The 19,756-nt window shown below is 38.4% G+C and overlaps 1 protein-coding gene across 5 annotated transcripts in view; it reads left to right on the plus strand.

The window, feature by feature from the left end:
- The window catches only part of LOC132151825 (microtubule-associated serine/threonine-protein kinase 2-like), a 139,540-nt gene that overhangs the window by 58,622 nt on the left and 61,162 nt on the right, over positions 1 to 19,756 (plus strand). The window contains exon 1 of one of the 5 annotated variants that reach the window (XM_059560228.1): positions 3,679 to 4,032. The exons of the other annotated variants lie outside the window; for them this stretch is intronic. Coding sequence (XP_059416211.1) covers positions 3,994 to 4,032 — 39 coding nt within the window. The 5' untranslated portion in view covers positions 3,679 to 3,993. Of the gene's footprint in view, positions 1 to 3,678; positions 4,033 to 19,756 lie in introns of those variants that run through there. 5 annotated transcript variants of the gene reach the window in all.

The following is a 19,756-nucleotide window of genomic DNA, read 5'->3' on the forward strand; positions in this document are numbered from 1 at the left end:
AATGCAATACCAACTTCAAATAAGCTGCAGGGGTCAAGATGCATAATCGTTTCTAAAACTTCAGTACAAGTCAAGCCCTTTCTCGTGTTGCTTGCTGCTCTTCTCACCATTAACCACCAGCACGATGGCATGCAAGTGTTTAAATCCACGTACTTTGCTTTTGTTTAGCCTATTCGCTTGTTAAGTCTGACGTCACGTAGCAGCGCTTCCGTGTCCAAACGCTCTATCAGTTACCAAAACAACAAAAGGTGCTAATATAAACTCACAATGTGATAGAATACTAGCGTAAAAGTAATAATATTAACCTTTAACTCCATACCGAAGTACCAGATAGCCAGACAATGAAAAAATATCTAAAAATTATTTGTGTTTGGGATGCTGTGAGCACAGAGACTGTAGTGTATATCATAAGTTTGAAAGCGTTTAACTTAAATTATCAATATGAATAAACAGTGCTCATAAACGGCTGCTGAGGTCATATTCTCAAGTGAAGCGAGTTGAGGCCTGGACCCGGAAACAGCGCTTCTTACGTCATCACTTAACAACCGAATACTTTCACCACCATTAAAAGGCAGCAGGTGCATAAATACACTTTTGTTTATTCCATGTAGTTCTAAGAGCTGAGGTGTACATTGTGATTTTCTGAAATACATTAAGGTAAGTGTGCAAAGGTCCCTCACACACTCTCTCTCTTTCTCACACACACACACATGCACACACAATATAATATGCTGTTATACTCCATATAGCTTCATATACAAGTCAGAAACTAAGCTTTTTTTGCACAGGCCTATCATGATGGAACTGGCAAACAAAGTTAAATCTTTTTTTTTTTTCTTGTTCTAATTTTTCTTACTCAAATATTCTTATTGTATTTTTCTAGTGCTCAAATAAATCACTTATATGATGTCTAAGTTTCTGTCTAGTGTTTTATAATTGAAAAAAACTATGCAGTGGTATGTTTACTGACTAAATAGTTTGTAGAAGCCTTCAATGCTATTGGGAAATATATTTTCTTATATTTTGGGGGTGGGGGGTCTAGACATAGTCTCAGAAAAATATTTGCAGGAGTCTCATTTTTCATGATATCTTATTCAGATTTGAAATAGAAACTCATGAGACATGTGGCTTTCAACCCATTACTTTTCTAGATTGTTTCAGGACTCATTTAATGTATTTTTATATCAAATAAAAAAATATTTACGTGTGGTAAAATAAATTTCAAGGCACTTCAGTGTGTATAACTTTTAATATTTTTGAGCATTATCAAATTTGGTTGATAAAAAGTAAAGCCCAAAGTGTCTTCTTTCCAAAGACACCAAAATTATGTTTGTAACACACTGAAGTAGGAAACTGTTATTCTAATAAACTTCACAATTATAAGTTAGGTAGAGCACTTTCAGCTGTGAGTCCCATAATGGGGGGGTGCTGGCTAACAGGTTAATAGGTTTTTTTTTTCTTTTTTTTTTAGTTATTTTAAGAAAATGCCTCATGTAATTTATGTATAGGTCAGGGAGCATGATTAAGTGCATTCATTTTCTTATATTTTTTTGTGTTTGAATTAATCATGCTGAACTGAGAGTCCTAGTAACTACATAACTAGAAATTACAAATTACAAAGCTAGTAATTACATGTTTTTTTTTTTACAAAACTACTTGTGAATGAGGAGATTAGTTTGTTCATTCCACTAAACTCTGACCCTCACACTTAAAGTCAATATGGTTTTGCATGTGATCTTATTACAAAGGCATGTGCACACACAAAATCGAAACACATAATTTGCTTTTCCTCTGGTACTCACCTGATCACATAATGACTCTCTGTCTGTCCGCTCTTCACTGTGTGTGGGAGGAAAGAGCTTCTCTCTCCACGTCTCTCTCTTCCTCTCTCCACTACACATACATTTTCTTCTGTGCTCATGTTTGTTATCTTGCCTGTTCTGCTTCCTCTATGATGTCGGAGGCAGAGAGAGCGTGAGAGAGAAGAGGTGGGTGATTAATACACACATATATACAGTATGTATGGCAGTGGCAATGTTCTGCCTTTTGACGATAATTCCTCTTGCTTTTGTTCCTGCAGTCCCTTGAGATAAACACAGCCACTGTTAATGCATCATTGTACTGAAGGAAAGCCCCGCACAATCTCATTAGACTGCCATTACTGAATATACTGATATTAAACTCCCTTATTTTCCTTGTACAAAACACAGACGGCTTATTTGAACAGGAAGCAGAGGCATAAAGAGTAGGTTGCTTGTTGCAGCAATATGGTAGAATAGTAAGAAAAGGTTTTGTGTGTGTGTGTGTGTGTGTGTGTGTGTGTGTGCGTGCGTGTGTGTGTGTGTATTTTTTTATGTTATGGGGTAAAGCAGACCGTTGTGAGAAGAATGGCACATAAGGGAGTAAAGGGGTGGGGCCTTTTTGCTCCCCCATTCATATTATGCAAATAGCTCTGAGTCTGTATGTGTCTGATTGGCTGGCTGGATGTGTTGCTGGCTGATAGAACAGATAAAGCAGCATTCAGCAGTAAGGCGCTGGGAAGAGGAGGAGGAGAGCTTACAAGGAGCAAAAAAGCGAGAAACGGAAGATACAGAAGGCGTCTATGTACAGCACAAGCAAAGAAAAGAAATACAGCTATTATATTCCTTTAACCACCTGCATGTGCACTGATAGAAGGCTGTGCAAGCGGAAGATTTAAATGACAAGGTTGAATGTGGCTGAATTGTGACTACCATTGCAGCCCATTCACAAACAGCGGACCGCTTCAAGCGCTTTGACAGGGAAGAAGATGAGGAGATTTTGAGTGACACTCATCCTGCATGGGATTTTCATCTTGTCTCCCGATCACAGCCGTTTTCAGGAGACCAACCTTGGCTGTAATCCAGTTCATCAGGCTGAGCTGAAGAAGCTGAATAAAGGCGGGGAGATATGTGAAGAAAAAGCAGTGAGCATGAGTGCAGCGTCTGTTTGCACCTGCCACTGAAAACACAGCTCTGCCAGCACAGCTTTTGTCGTCTGCCTGCCTTCCTGGCGAATGAGAGACGGAGGCCTCTCGGCTGAGGGGAATGGAATCCAGCCATGGGGCTCTGACTGGAGTTGTTGTTTGCCTTGTGCTGTCAGTGGGCAGCCAGTGCCTGCATTCTCCTGCTGCTGCTGCTACTGACTGTTTCCAGATTATCTCAAGAGTGTAGGCTGAACATATTTTCTGCTTGCTTCTGCCCTTCCGCTTTTAGCCACACTTGGGCTGAAGCAAGTGATAAACAACTTACTGGATTACTCGATTTAACCTACTAGGTAAATGGATGCACTGGGGGTATACACTTTTCTTGGTCGGTTTAAAACAGTCTTAGACTGATTCTACATCTCTGGAAGACTGCGCTGGCCTGAATATTTTTCTGTTTTCATCCCCCGAGGTGCCATTTTAATCATTAACTGTACACCGTTTATGCAGAGGCTGTAGTTTCCATAGAAATGAAGATATCTGGGAATCTCTGGAGACTGAGTGTGTCAGAGTGAGGAAAAGGAGAGGCACAGGATAAGAACTTGGTTGTGATTACTTGAGCCTAGGGTGAAAATATGTTTTTATTATAGTGGAGGTCACCTATGCTGAATGGACGAATGAAGGAAGAGTTTCATTAATTTTTTTTTAGTTTTTGGAATACTTGTTGAAATCTATACTGTCAAATAGAGGACATTGATGTTTTCATGAGTGCCTGTCACTTTTAGGTGAGAAAAGTTGCAAACAAGACTGTTGTAGCATGTGGGAAAAACTGTTCAGTGGTCATTTGCTAAACTTAATCGCATCTGTTTTTTGCTTTGGATGAGCATGACGTCAGCAAAGAGTGAATTTCCAGCACTTATACCTAAAGCTGGGTCTCTGACTGATCATTTGTGCCTCACTAAATTCTGATAAATATTGGGAAGAAGACATTATCCTTGATTAGGAAAGAAGGACAACTTCACTTAAGTCGGGATCAGATACAATACAATAAAATGGATGACTCCAGTATTTTAAGGAGGAGAGGCCTTCAGGTAAGGACGAATGATACATCCAACATTATCAAAAAAGTAGTTTAAAGGTTTTGCTTCAGTTTACTCCAGTTTAATATGTCTGACTAGTCACATTTCATCCTTTCGATTTGCTTCCTTTCTCAGTTTTCACTGTTGCTGTGATGTGTCAGCACATTTACAAATTTAAAGCATTGCAGAAAGCAAGAAAACTCTTGGGATCAAATTATCTAGTTTTGTCAAGCAGTGTGAACCTTTCAAATGTGTCTCGGTGATAACAGATTGCCATGCTCGGGGGGATTTTAAATTAATTCTTGGCTAAATTCAGCATTTTACATTCTCGTATCTGCTTATCTGTTTTTCATTAAATGATTTGCTTACTGGCTTTCCTTTCTCCTTTCCTATTTGAATTACAGGAACTGTGTCAATAGTCATCATCATGACTCAAGTGTTTTAAACTTTTTTGTTTGGACAGCTGAACAAAGATTTAATAAAATGTGAACAGATAAAGTGTTACATGGCTACTGTAGTAAAACTTGAATCTCCCTCATGATGGGACCAAACTCAATTCTTTGTCGGGGCAGTTAGCATGTGCAGTACATACCTCCCCACGCCCTGTGTGACAAGAACAGCGTGAGGCATTCTGGCTTTGACTTGCCTGACACAACACAAACATGCTTGTGTGTGTATATATAGACACAAATTAACACTTAATCACCTGACACAGATGCTAAACTAGGGAGTGTAATCTCACACCTCAACTAATATATTCCTGGCTTTTTGCACGCCCACCTCTTTTACACCCTTCAGTCTTGTTTCTCTTTTTTTTATTTTTTTATTATAACAGTCCAAGAGTGTTGTGTAACTGCATTCACTGTCAATTCACTAGTTAACCCGAGTAGATGACAGCTTCTCTGTTAAATTTGAGAACATTGCCCCTTGATCTCAAGTGCACTGTCAAGAGATACATACGGTAATTGTTTTTCGTATCTCATGTCCATATTCAGTAACAATTCTAATTGAACTACATAGTTACTACACAATGCAGTGCAGTGCAGGATTCAGGTTGCTATTGGAGAAACTGTTTTATTGTGTTTTAGCTCCCTCTCTGCAGGGTTTTTAGTGGGGAAGATAAGATGTTGGTAAACAAGATGAAAAGAAAATTGTCCTGCTGTAATTCAGATAATATTTAAAAGGCTCATGTGAAATGGAGCGGTGCAGGATTGCACTGAAGTGTCATTCACTAGAAAGGCATTTAGCTGTTGAAGTAGTTTGTATCCAGGAGGTGTGTTGTCCCTGATGATGTGTGTACTTCTGTGTTACAAGCATCGAGAGGCGCACTGGTTCAGTTTATTTCCATTTTGTGTAATAGTGGGGGTTTTAAGGCACTATATGGTTCTCATTGCAGTCATTTGTGCGAGGGTGTCTGTGTTTTTGCCCGTTGGCTGTGGAGATGGATGTGGTTGAGATGAACTCTGTGTTGTGTCTGTTCACTCAGCTGTACAGTGGGGAGGTTTTGTCTCAGTAAATCCACCGTTGGGCTTTCTGTCTGCAGGGACCGGACAGTGAGATGAAACAGTCGGATTATTCTGCTGTAACATCGTTTAACTTCATATACTGTTTCTACAATCACTCAGAGTCTGTCAGCAGAATCTGAACAACACCAGAAAAACATACACTACTGTCAACAATTAGTCAAAAAATTTTTTTTAATATAAAATATATATTAACATATTTTTCAATGAAAAAGTTTGTTATTGTTGATGTTAAGCAGTTGTGTTGCTTAATATCTTTGTGTAAACCATTTTGCATTGTTGTTTCTTTATTCTTTAGCAAATCAAAACTTCAGAAGAATGGCATTTATTTGTTATAAATGTTTGTATAGTATTGTATAGTTATAATAGTATTGTATACACACATTCACTGGGGGTCTTTTGAGATATGTATTTTTTATGAACATATTGACTGATTGCTGATGAATAGGTCATTATGGCTTAAAGCCCTTTAATGCTCTAAAGTGGTCTGAGCAGTTAGTCACGTGGGAACCTGGCTCAATATGGCTGGCAAGCGCGAGACGCAACGCCCTAGAAAGCCACATTTGGCAGTGTTTATGGGAAGAGGTTAAAGGCTGAGGGGAGACTAAATCTCTGTAATGCTTCAGAGTGGTCTCCTGAGGTCCAGGCCTGTTTTATGCCTTTTCCTTAATGTCAGTGATCATCCACATGTCCCTGGCAATCAAACACACAGCTGGATGAATGACCATCACCTTCAGCTCAACCTCAGCTCAAGACAGAATTCCTGGTGATTCCTAGCTAACCCATTGTTTCATCACAACTTCTCTATACAGCTAGGTTTGTCAACCATAACTCCTTCCAGGACAGCCATAAACCTAGGAGTTGTGATGGATCATCAGTTAAGCTTCACAGACCACATTGCTACAACGACCCGGTCCTGCAGATTTGCCTTATACAACATTAGGAAGATTAGACCCTTCCTGTTAGAGCAAGCCACCCAACTTCTTGTCCAAGCTCTTGTTCTCTCCAGACTGGACTATTGTAATGCTCTCCTGGCGGGCCTTAATGCATGTACTATCAAGCCTCTGCAATTGATCCAGAATTCAGAAGCGAGGGTTGTCTTCAATGAGCAAAAAAAAAAAGCTCACGTTACTCCTCTCCTCATCAGGTTACACTGGCTACCAGCAGCCGCTCGCATCAAATTCAAGGTACTGATGCTTGCCAACAAGACGACCACTGGCACGACACCAACATACCTAAACTCACTGGTTAAATCTTATGTGGCCTCCAGAAGTTTGCGCTCTGCAAGTGAACGACGCCTAGTGGTGCCATCCCAAAGAAGTTCAAAATCACTCTCAAGGACCTTATCCTGGACTGTGCCGAGCTGGTGGAGTGACCTCCCAATCTCAATTCGTACAGCTGAGTCTTTACTCATTTTCAAGAAACATCTAAAGAATCATCTTTTTTGCCAGCACTTAACCTACTAATACTAGCACTTTTCCTTTTCTTGTCTTTCATATATATATATAAAAAAAACAACAACACCACCTTGGCTATGTGTTCGGTACTAGACTAACTGAGACTTGTCATGGCACTTGTATACTGTTGTTGTCCTCTTGTTGACCTGACTGCTTCTATTGTTCTCATTTGTAAGTCGCTTTGGATAAAAGCGTCTGCTAAATAATTAAATGTTAAACACACTTTGGTCACTAGGGCTGTGTATTGCCAAGAATCTGACGATACGATACATATCATACCGGGGTTGCGATATGGTATGTTGCGATACATTGCGATAATGTAAGCAAGGCAATATATTGGGATATTTCTTATTTTAGGAATAGGATATATTTTCAGGAAACATTGAACACACCACCATATGCAAACCTTAGCAATAAATAAATAAATAAGAATTATTTTACCAGAACACACTGGGATCTGCATTTGAAATAATCAGTCCCTGTAACATTCAACATTATTGAAACACTTTTTGTGCAGTATGAGTAAAGGGGGAAAAATCAAAGTGTTTGCAGGATCCTTTAGTTAAATGTATAATACGTATAAAATATATTTTATAAAAAGACCATATTTATTTTTAGACCCTGCTTAAAGGTTCACAGTTAAAGTTTACAATTGTAACATACAATATTTTGATCTGAATAAAATAATTGGATCTGCTTACTATATATGTTAAATAAAGTGCTTACAGGACTCCAAACAATTGTAAAACAATAAAATAAATACAGATGTTGAACCTTTCCACTTGGATTTCACAGGTTTTTTCAGTTTGTATTTATGTTCCGTGTGGAATCGCCAAAACTGCGACGCGAGCACCGCACTAACTGCACAAAATGCCCCAAAATGAGAGAGGGGCGACCCTCCTGCCTATGGCTGCAGCCTGTGCGAGCCTCTTCACACGGGTCGCGGCAAGCGGCGGAACTGAGGCGGTGTCCATGCCACGGTCCCGTGGTGGACGTTAACATAAAAGCCCAAATGTCGGCACACTTCAGTTTTGTACACCGACTGGGACAATTCTTTCATCCTCCATTACTAGCAGTGAACTATATTAAAGCTAACATTAGTGGTGTTCCCTAATGCTAGTATTTCCTGTCACTCAGGATTTGTTTAGAAATTAAGACTGCCATCTAGCGGTCGGGATATAAACTTAAAATGAATAACTGCCATGAATCTTTGTATGATTAAATAATTTTTTTTTAAAATATCAGTATTCCGTTTTTGAGAATCGATACATTATCGCCAAACAAAATATTGCGATTATTTAAAATTTAAAAATAATCTTTTTTTATAATCTCTGAATAGAAGACTTGGTGTTGTTCCCAAACAAAAGGGAATATGCATTGCACAAAGGGAATTGGCATCGGCTATCAGCCAAAATTAGTTGAAAAATATCGGCATATCGGAAATCAGCAAATCCCTAGAGAGGTATTGTTCTTTCAGGCAAGCGCAGAGTATTCACACTAGTTGGCTGTCGGCTGAAGTCTGCCTGATGTTTTCTAGTGCAACTTATTTTTGCCCTGACGCACTGGTCTCTGTTGTTAACGTTGATGATCTAGAGATAGAGGTATTGGTGTTGGGGCTTTTGGTCTTCAGGTGCAGATGAGCTGTGGAGGAGTGGAGCGTAGAGGTGCCGCTGGGCTTTTCATCTGTGTTTCTCCCATTTCCTGACAGGTTAGTGTTAAATTGTTCTTATGCCCTGGTGCATTTGTAGGAGAGGATTTCAGACATCAGGAGATTGTACCTGCGGGCTGTATTGAATCGGAAAAGAAAGGGAGGGGGTGATGAAGAGGGTGCAGCTTTTGGGGGATGAGATCTTTAGGAGGTAGTTCAGGTTGTAATGGCTCATATTTCGACTCCTATTGCTTTTTATTAAACACAACAGTCTGATGCAATGACCCACTTTATGCTTATTCGTTTTCAGCTGCTGGCCTCGATAAACAGCTTGTCTCTCCCTTCTTTCAACTGGATCAACATTTAAATCTCTGTTTAAGACATGATCTTATTTATTTGTATTTTAACATTTTTATTATTATTTTTATTATTTTTTCTCCAATCTGTCTTCTGGCAGACTACCAATATTCTACCAAATGGTTCTAATTCAGCAAGGAATTATCATATTGGGGCAGTGTAAGGAAAAACAGCTTCATATAAAGTAATCTGCTTTTACTTTAGCAGATTAAAAGTAGTCCGAAAGGTTTCAAGCTGTCTCAGCCGCAGTGGTTCTGAAGGGAATGGTATAAGGCTGGTGTTTGGAACTCATGCTGGACACTGATGGTTATGGGCTGCTCCAGGATCCTACCAACAGACACTGATGAAAACAGAAGGCCATTAGCCTGCAGGCACTCAGTGAGCTGGTACGGAGTCAGACTGTGCATTCTCAAGGAATCAATACAGGCTGCATCTCAGGCAGGGCAGGTACGAGAGAAATTTAGGGTTTGTAAGCAGTGCTTTCATTCCAAAAATTCTGTATTGTGAGGAATTTTTGAGGGCTGCCTCAAAGTTTGTCAGAATATTTCAATATGTAAATGTTTTTTCACTGTAAAAACAACATTCATGGCCATTGAGCTTCTAAATAACTCATGACCACACTCTGACCAGAACAGAGGCTTACAAGAAGCTAAAGGGATACTTTCTTATGACTCAGCAATGTATTAGAAACGACATTAGTCTAGTTTCTCCTGTGATTTACAGTCTCATTAATATCTCACTTTTAAGGAATTAATTAAATCGTAATTAAAGGATAAAGGCCCATTTGTTTCAACACATCAGTCACTTAGTGTAAACTAAGAATAGCTGTTTAGAATGGATGTATAGTGTTTCCCACTGCAGGCATTTTCCCAAACCCCTTCTTCAGCCCCTGCATGAGGCATGCATGAATGAACACCAGCACTGTGGAAGTCATATTACTCTAGTACACAGCACAGTGATTGAAGTAAGCTCACTCTGTAAGGTCGTTTAGACCGCAGAGATGCCTGTGTCCTAGTTTTGTCTGTCCTCATAACAGTACAGTGCACTCTAAACTTTTTCACTATTTCCTAGTACCTGTTTCTCAGAAAATAAGTTCCTCACTGGAGTTGGTTTTGCACGTTTTTGTAATATGATAGCTCTGTTTCATGATTATCAACGTTCTGGAAAAAAATAGCAAAAAAATAGCGTGTATGCGGTTGTGCACTTTTTGTGATTAAATAAGACGAATGTGGCCTATGTTAGAAGAAAGGCAGGATGTAGATAAATTCAGGATATTGAGATAACAGTAAGGAGGAAAATAATAAATATAAAAGGCTAATAGATCATCAGTTTTTTTCAGTCATGTTTTTGCATCCTGTCCATTTGTTGTGCCATATACTTCTGGTTGCTCTGTCAGCACAGTAAAGCCTAGTCTTTTCCCTGCTTAACAAACCTCGACTTTAAAGCACAAGGGGTGTGAATGAAGCCAGGCAGTGTAGTCTACATTACACATTTCAACATGCTCCTACTTGGGGTAGTGAGGCGATGCTGCCAGCCCCCCCTGTCAAAGACTTGGATAAATGCATTAAGAGCGCAGCAGTAAACTCACTTTGAGACCAACATGAGAGCATGAGATCATCGTTTTAGACTGAATAGAGAAGGTGGGGTGAAGGGGAAAGCTCCAGAAAGAGAGTGGACTCAGCTGGCAGAGATTGAAACGCACACATACACAAACCCAGACTTGGATTGGGGGCTTCACAGCAGACAGTATTACTTAATGGTAATTAATTCTGTTCTTTCTAGCAAGCTTAATCGGTGTTGTCCCCCTTGTCTTTGAGATAAGCCATTAAGATAGAAAGTAAAAGACAATCAATGACAAACGCATCATCACAGATCACAAACTGTGGAAAAGATTCAAAATCAGCAGGATACTCTTAACAACCATATATACTTATTGCACTGTAAAATATATAATTTCATAAGATATTTACTAAGAAGAAAATGTACAGAGGGACTTGATTTTATCTATCATGAATTGATTGCATTGTGAAAAGTGGGTGGTCCATATTAGAATCAAGCCTGATCAAATTTCCGTTCAGTTGTGGAGAATGGATCTCAATATATCCTATTCTTTATCATATATATTATTATTGACTGTCATTTCCATTATGTACACTCTTAACAGCATTAAGTTATCATCATTTTTGCATCAAGTACAATAGTAGCCTCAAAATTCATAATTTATTTGGCTTGTGTTTTTGGCTTTTGATTAACACTTTTGTTTTGTTTTTCGGCATAAGCTAGATGACGTCAACTGAAAAGGAAGGTCATTTCAGAGCCAGAATGAGTCATTGCATTTTGATGTAAGATTTCAAACACAATTTTTTTTCCCTTCAAAATTCAATTGGAATGACTTGCACTAATGAATAATCCACGAAAAGTCCAAGAACGTGTTAAAGTAAATGAGGTCAGGTTTGATTTCTTGTTGGTTGTAGAGTTATGTGAGAGATTGTAAATAGTACATCCTCTACCGAAGCTTTTCCCTTTCAGACAGTTTATCAAAGACCCAGTCAAGCACCTTTATTAAAAACCTGCCGCAGATATATAGTTAGTAAACAATCTAGTTCTACACTGGTCTTGATTTTCTAGTATGGCTGTAAAATTGACCCATTAAGATTATTTTTATCGGTTTGTGGGTGAAGAATAGAGGAGGTTGCCAGAATATTGTCTAGACACCCCCTGCCCACACTTGGCCGTAGGCTAAATACTGTTTCCAAACACAGTTTCACAAAAACAACACATTTAGACAAACACACATACTGTACTTCTTCCCTACACTTAAAACTAACAGTTCTCTTCACATGGAAACTATAATACTGTGACCATCACTTTTGTTTCTCTCTGCTTTTTTTTTTCTTCCATTTGCTTCTTTCTCTCTTTTTTCCTTTTGTCTGGCACTTGAAGTCTCTGCTGTACTCTGCTGTAACACCTCTCTCAGTAGGCATTAATCAAATGCACAGCAAAATAGCAGTTTGTTGGTAGTATGTCTGTCTGTTGGTGCTGTTGGGGGCAGTTTTTGATCGTCTGCCTCTTGTGTGGTGTCCTCCCTGGGGAGCCAGACCTCCATCTACCCTCACACAGCCATTTCTCCTTCAGCTCCTAGTTATGAGCACCATTGCTCCTTTTGTCTCTCTGTGTTTCTGGCATCTCCTCAGCAGTCCATAGCATGTTCAAGGGCTTCATGGTTTGATTGCTCTTTGTCTACATTGGATCTTTTATTCATCTGGGTGTGGCATGTGGTCATCTTCTACTGTTTTCTCATTCAATTTGTGCCAGAAGTGTGAACTGAAGGTTTTGAGTTTTTTTAGTTTGATGGCACCAGTTGAATAATGACAACTGGAGAATTGTCTGTTCGCCTACTGGTAATAAACTCATACTCACAGTCATGGGGACTGGAGGAAGGGAGAGTGTCAAAGACAAAGATTGTACAAATATGACTGGGTATAGGATCTGTTTAGCAGCATTATATAATTTAAAGTACACTTTTCTTTACACTTTTCCTTTACACAGTAGGATTAGCTTTATATGACCATATTGTACATAAAAATAAATAAAATAAGATGGATAGATCATTTATTTTTACATTCACTAGAAATATACTAGCATTCAAAATTTGGGGTTTGTAATAGGGATGTGCACGGATAGTCGAACATTCGAATATTCGTTCTGCTCTAATTATTCGATAAATAAAAATGATAATCGAATTTCGCAAAAAAAAAAAAAAAAAAAAAGTTCACAATAAAACCTAATTTGGTCACTTTCTGTGATTCTCCACGGCATATTTAAAGGTGTATGCAAGCAAAACATAATTAATGAATGATTAAGGGGCCATTCACATATCGCGCCTAATAAGGCGTGGAAAAGGCTATGCGCGCCGCTTTCTCCTTCTTTCCAAAGCGCTCGGGCAGAAGCGCTCCTGAGGCGACGCGTTCTCTCCATGAAGACGCGGAAATTTCAGCAGAGGATAAATGGATTTGCAGCACAAAAAAAATCACTTTCAGTAGCTCTGCTACTAAATTTATTTCAAAATGGCAATCCATATACAGCTATGCAGCTTTTTCTTCATCTTAGTTGAGCTTTCAACGTTGTTACAGGAAAGGATGAAGCTGAATGTTTAGTTCTTGTCAGTCGCCACGATGAAGAATATGCAATGCCCACTCGTCGGAAAAGGCTGAGCCAGTTCTCCAGCGATGATTACACAGAATCCAGCCGAGACGAGTGGGAACAGTTCTTGCTGGAGCCATGTATTCCACCAGATGAGGATCCCATTCAGTGGTGAAACGAAAACACGAAGCGCTTCACAAAACGTATTCGCTTAGCACACCGTTATTTGTGAGTCCCGCCAACGTCTGTGCCGTCAGAGCCCGTTTTCTCCGCGGCCGGCCTTATTGTTAACAGACTAAGGAGCCGACTTTCCCCCAATCATGTTTACATGCCCGTATTTCTTAACAAGAACATTTGAAACAATAGAAAAAAAGCAAAAAAGATTTGCTGACAGTTTAAAAGTTAAGTGTAAGCTACATTCTGCACAATAGCCTAATTGCTGCAGGCTGCTTTACGTTTTATCTTTGTTCACTTTTTTTTTTTTTTTGCTTTTAATCTGTACTTTTGTTTGTTTGCACGCATTGTTAAAGGTTTTCAGCTACAAAACACGATGTGTAATGTTCAAGCTTATTGTAAGCTTGTTCAAAATGACGAAAACAAATGTTGCTGAAAAATAACGTCTGACTCATTAAACTTAATTTAAATAAACGAATATTCGAATATTCGTTTTTTGTGAGCTCAAATATTCGAATGTGATATTTGTGGAAAACGCCCATCCCTAGTTTGTAATATTTTTAAATGTTTTTGAAAGAAGTCTTATGTTTGTAAAAAATACTAAATAATTGTACAGTTACACTTCTGTTTTAATATGTATTATTAAAATTTTTCATTATTTATTTTCAGCTGTCATTACTCCAGTCTTCAGTGTCACATAATAATTCAGAAATTCTTTTAATTTTGGTGCTCAGGAAACATTCATTATTATTATCAGTGTTGAAAGCAGTTTTGCTGTTTAATATTTTAATGAAATTCATGATCCTTTATGTCAAGAAAGTTAAAAAATACAGCATTTATTTGAAATATATATATTTTTTAACATTATAATTGCCTTTACTGTCATTTTAACAGTCGCTGGTCAATTTAATCACTCCTTACTGAACAAAAGTATTTATTTAAAAAATCACGAACCCAGAATTGTCATATTTACTAAAAATATAATTTGTTTATATTTGTTATAATTTTTTTCCATTTAATATTTTTTTCTATTTGGTAGAAGTAATTGTATTTTTGTCAAGTTTTCTATTGATCACTCAATCCTTTTTTTTTTGCAAAAAAAAATTTGCAAGAAGGTTAAAATATTACATCTAGGTATAATGTAAGATTGTCAGTTCAGTACTGTCTTTTCAGTTATTCAAAAATGGGTCAGGCTGCCTTACGGTTTAATTAGTACATTCTCTAACTTCAAACGTTACTCACGAATATGCCGTTCCATTCCTGCAACTCTCAGAGCAAAATGGTATTGAATATCATCATGATCAAACCTAATGTTCAAGCCCCATTGTGGTGAGGCAATACGCAGTAACGAGCAATTCTGCCAACATTGTGTTTTGAAGCTCTTCCGTTTGCAACGGGGGATTACGACTGTCACCCTATATGTAGGAGACGAATGAGCCCTCTTTGAATATCGCAGCTGGCGAGATTTACCAATGAGACAGCCTGCTGCTACACGTAGAGCTTTTCATAGATCTGACAGAACGTTGCTCCAGAAACGTACTGTTAGCTCGACGCTAATGCAAAATGATCTGTAGAGAAAACAGTGCTGGTGATAGCTTAAAGCACTAAAGTTCAAATAAAGGTAAAAGCAACATAGCTGTCAAACAGAAGCGCCAAATATGCTTCCTGCTTGACATGCCGGTACATCATTACTGTATTTTAATTCTTCAAGGGTAAAACAAAAAATAATAATAATAAAAAACCACATCTGCCAATCTTCACTCCAGCATTGTGTTTTTCTTCACTCTCCATTATCTCCACTTAGACATTTCATAGAGGAATGTAGATTTAATTTGAATATGCAAATTCTAATTAGGATTAGTGGGTTTTTTCATGTCCTTTTTTTTATTTCAACACTTTGACAGTGTGAATAGCTAGACTGATCGCTAGATTAGCATCTGAGTGAGGGAACACAGAAGACAGAAAGAGTGAATTAAGGGCTAGGCGTCCTCTTCTGCCAAAAGCGTACCACAGTAGTAGGGATAATTACTTGGTGCTCCTTTCCAACAACATGAGGAGATCCTCATATATCATGACTGATAATTGTGCCGGTTTAGCCCTCATGCCGTATGACTGCGTTTGGCGCCAGCCAAGTGGTCTTTGTGTGCGATTATGATGATGATGGAGGCATCTCTTAAAATGTGCAGCTGCATCTATCAGAGGTGTTTCACAGCATTTCTCTCTGCATCCTTCCGCTTGCCCTCCCTCTGTTCCCTCTGTCCCTCTTTCATTCACTCTTTTCTCCTAAACCTCTTTCCCTGTGGGTCCGCATTAGCCATCTTCCTGTCCTACATACTCCCAGCACTAACTTCAATTAATATGAATGAGCTACAACGCAAATGAAACACACTGCTCTCTCATACACAACTGGGTTCAGTCTGTTCCGTGAATCCTGTGGTAAATAATGTCTATGGGAAAGCTGTGATGTTAGCAGCTGCATAGCAACACCCCGGTTACCATCTACAACTATCTAGAATTATGATGGTGCTTTTTATATTCTGAACAAAAAATAAACAATAAATGATGCTCTTATGGATCTCTTAATGATCCATAATCAATTATTTGTAACCCTAAACATATATTAAAATCATGTTTTACATTTTTTATTTTGTGCAGTTTCCAATAGTCCATCATCCTCTGTTCCAGCCCAACTGTTTTCAATCACTCAGTATAATGATGTTTGCTCTGCCAATGGCACCAAATTCTCCTCCTTATGTTTATTGTTCTGTTTTACAATGACCCAGTTAATTAATATCCTCCTGTTACATATAACTCTTTGATTTGCCTTTCCCTCTCTTTCTCTTGTTCACCCCCATCAGTTTCATTTACTTGTTCATTGCAAGCAATTAGTCTTGACAGGAATAGTACTATGCCCCATTTGCTCCATGAAATGATGAAACAGCCTTAGACCTGCTTCATGAAATCACTAGACTACACCACCTTTTGACCTTTTATTGTTTAAATATATTTGCAGGTAGCTTGGCGATGTCGGAGTGTTCATAATAGGGCACTACTGCAGGTTTACTACTGTGCATGCATATTGGCTTTATATTGTATGTATTTATCCAACAAGGATGCAATAAGTATAAATGTATAATGTTACAAAAGGTTTCTGTTTCAAATAAAATGCTTTCCTTTTGAACCTTCAATACATCAGAGAATCTTGAAAAAATGTATGAAAAATATTAAGTAACACAAATGTTTTCAATATTTATGATAATAATGAGAATTGGTTCTTGAGCACCAAATCGGCACATGAGAATGATTTCTGATGGATAAAGACAGAAGTAATGGCTGCTGAAAATTTTGATTCGCTATCACAGGAATGTGTGTGAGTGAGTGTGTATATTATATTTGAATATAGAAAAATGTTTATTGTTATTTTAAATTGTCATAATATTTCACAATATTACAGTTTTTTTTAATTGTATTTATGATTAAACGCAGTATTGGCATATTAGGTTACAATAGCAAAAACATATTTTTTTAACAAAAGAAAGAAAAAATATATGTAGGCCTGTAATAAAAAATATTAATTTTCACACTGACGAGAGCCCTCCAAAAAAATTGCTGGTTCTTTGCTTTTGAAGACGTATTATTCGATAGTTGGCAATGGAGAAATTTTGCACTCCACATTTAAGTTTTCTAATGTACAGATGCAAAGCTGTTGTTTATATTTGCTGAGCTTTTAGTAGCATGTTTCCTCTCTGCAGCACTTATGTAGCTCCATAACTCTGTCCTTACACCGGAAACTCAGACCGGGAGCAAGGCCTCCCCTGGGTCCACTGTAGTTTATTAATCCTGTGTAATGAAAAAGCCAAGACTGTATCCAGGGATGGCAGTGTGCTTATATCTTTCACTCTCACACCATGTCCTAACCAGGTGTGACTGGATAAAGCTACAAGCGATAAAAGCTATCTCTTCCTTGTTAATTTGAACAAGCAAACAGCAGCGGGGCATTTTGTTATTCATGTAGTTTATATTTCTGCCTTATTCTACTCTCGCCACTGGCCTGCTCCAGACAGTAGTGCATTAAACATGAAATGTCTCCTAATTGGTTGAAGTTGCAGCAGTTTACAGTACAGATGTCATATTTCCTGTTTGCTTTAGAAATGGGCATCTTTGGTATCCATCAAGTTTATCCATCTGCATCTATAATTTTGATTTCCGGGAGACTTTGTTGTCGCGTTCTTTAATGTTTCGCTCGGAAGCAAAGTTGACGTGCCGCCAAAACCCCTTACGAAAGAAGAAAGCCATTGTATTAACAAATGTGATGACGACCACTTATCAGGATCAACTAAACGCTGGATTTTCAAAAGTATGTGAAATATTTAAAGTTTTGCTGCATAGAATCTTTAAAATACGCCTGTGAGTTTAACTCACTGTTCTGTTGTGGCGACATTTCCACGCCTTGAAACGTGACACTGAATGAAACAAACTTGATTGGTTGTTTGATGTGTCAGTCAAACAGCCTCATGAGTGGGCCCTGTCCAATGAAACCTGCCATGAATTCCAGACCTTCATCCATCAGTCCGCAAGAATAGTTTGAACCTCGCGTGGCTGCATGTTTTTAGAAGGGCTTGCTAAGGCAAACATCCCTGTTATTACTACTGTACTATATATCTATTTCATATTACTAAGCTTTAGCACATAACTCACCCCATTCTGTTTTTCTGTTTCCCGGGTTTATTTGTTTCTTGTGTCTTCTTATTTGTTTCTTGGGCCTGTACTCCAGTCTCAAATCTCCAGCTATTTTTCAAAATGTTCATTGTAAAGCAAAGTTATTTATACCCTTCCGTTCAAATTTTTTTTAAGAGAATATATTTGTTTATACTTGACAGTAGCAGCGTGATATAATTGTTTTTTTTTTACTGTATTTTTAATCAAATAAATGCAGACTAAGTGAGCATTTATATATATATCTAAACAACCCCAAACTTTTGAACGATACTTTAAACAATTCATTTAATTCATTTTCACGCATATACATTTAAAAAAATAGTGTGTATATTAAATTTACAAATTTAAAACATTTTATATTAAATTTAATATATGCATGAAGTGTATCCACAGAGAGTGATGTTGTTCTTGGATGCTCATTGGAGTCACAAGGACAATTTGCATTTTGACCTGCTGTCATAGCAGCTCTGGTTTGTTTTCAGTGCTCTAGCTCTGCTGTTGCTTTTTTATTGAGAAGTGTGCCCATGCTGGGTCAGGTTGATTTGAGCCTGACTCTGCCTGTAATGAATCATAATGATCCTAAATGAATGTTCAATGTGTGTTTTGTCTTAATGTATGGCTGCTTAGCCTCAAGAGCTCTGAGGCTTTTGTAATTAGCTCTGCTAGCTTGAAAATAAGCTGGAGGGCATGACACCAGAAGTCAGTACTAATCGGGTAGAGATTTAGAGCTGTCAGTCAAACATAAAACTGTTGCTCAGGATAACCCAGTCCCATCAGATTCCACTCTACCCAAGGTCACAATGAAATTGCACAGCGTCTTGATGTGACATAGCGTACTGTTTAACCCCCTCAAACCTGAAATACGGCATCTCCGGTATGCTCTTATAACAGTTGCTTATCTTGCTGCAGCGCCTGATGGCTTTAACTGTCTCCAGGAGTCCATTTGAGGAGCACGATACTGCTTTCGGCCCATCTCCCTGATTACATTTCTCTGTACTACGGCTTCCTGTCACGCCGGACGAACTTAAGAAATGTTAATGGGCTCCAATGGGAAGATTGCTTTTGTGGGAGAGCAGGGGGCCTTCTCCAAACTGTCACTCTGGCTAATTTCATTGCATAGCTTTTTAGCCCATTGCAATGATAGAGCCTTTGCCAGGATGCTGTATGCAGGGCCTAAAATTAACAGTTGCCAAGCGCCAAATGCAAGTAAAAATCAGCGTTTATGAGTTCATGTAATGTGTCAGTCACCAGTTGCCGGGAACAACAACAAATTTTAAAGCGATTCTCTGTTTCTGACGTAAGTGGATAAAATATTTATTTTTTGAAAACAAGATCATCATGATTAGTTGTTCTGTCATAAGCGACAAGAGCGAATCAAATTATAGGAAACAAACGGACTGAAAAGGTCAGAGCAGTAATGGCCAGCTTGTGCCCAGAGACGGTTCTAATAACTTTTAGCTGAGACGATATTGCTGCTTCATTTTTCCTTCTTTATTCTTCATAACCTGAGAATGCGGCGACACATACTTAGGGTTACGCTGCCTAAACACTGCAGTGAAGTATATTTTGTAAGGTTACGCGATCAACGGTTACACAGACACTGAGCTGCTTCAGACAGTGCACCAGTAGCTCTTCAATGCACGAAAACACACACAATTGTCAAAATGCGCGGTTTTGGCGAGTCTTAAATAAGGTATAAAATCTTAAATGACCGT

Source organism: Carassius carassius, chromosome 10 (assembly GCF_963082965.1).
Source record: "Carassius carassius chromosome 10, fCarCar2.1, whole genome shotgun sequence".
Taxonomy (NCBI): Eukaryota; Metazoa; Chordata; class Actinopteri; order Cypriniformes; family Cyprinidae; genus Carassius; species Carassius carassius.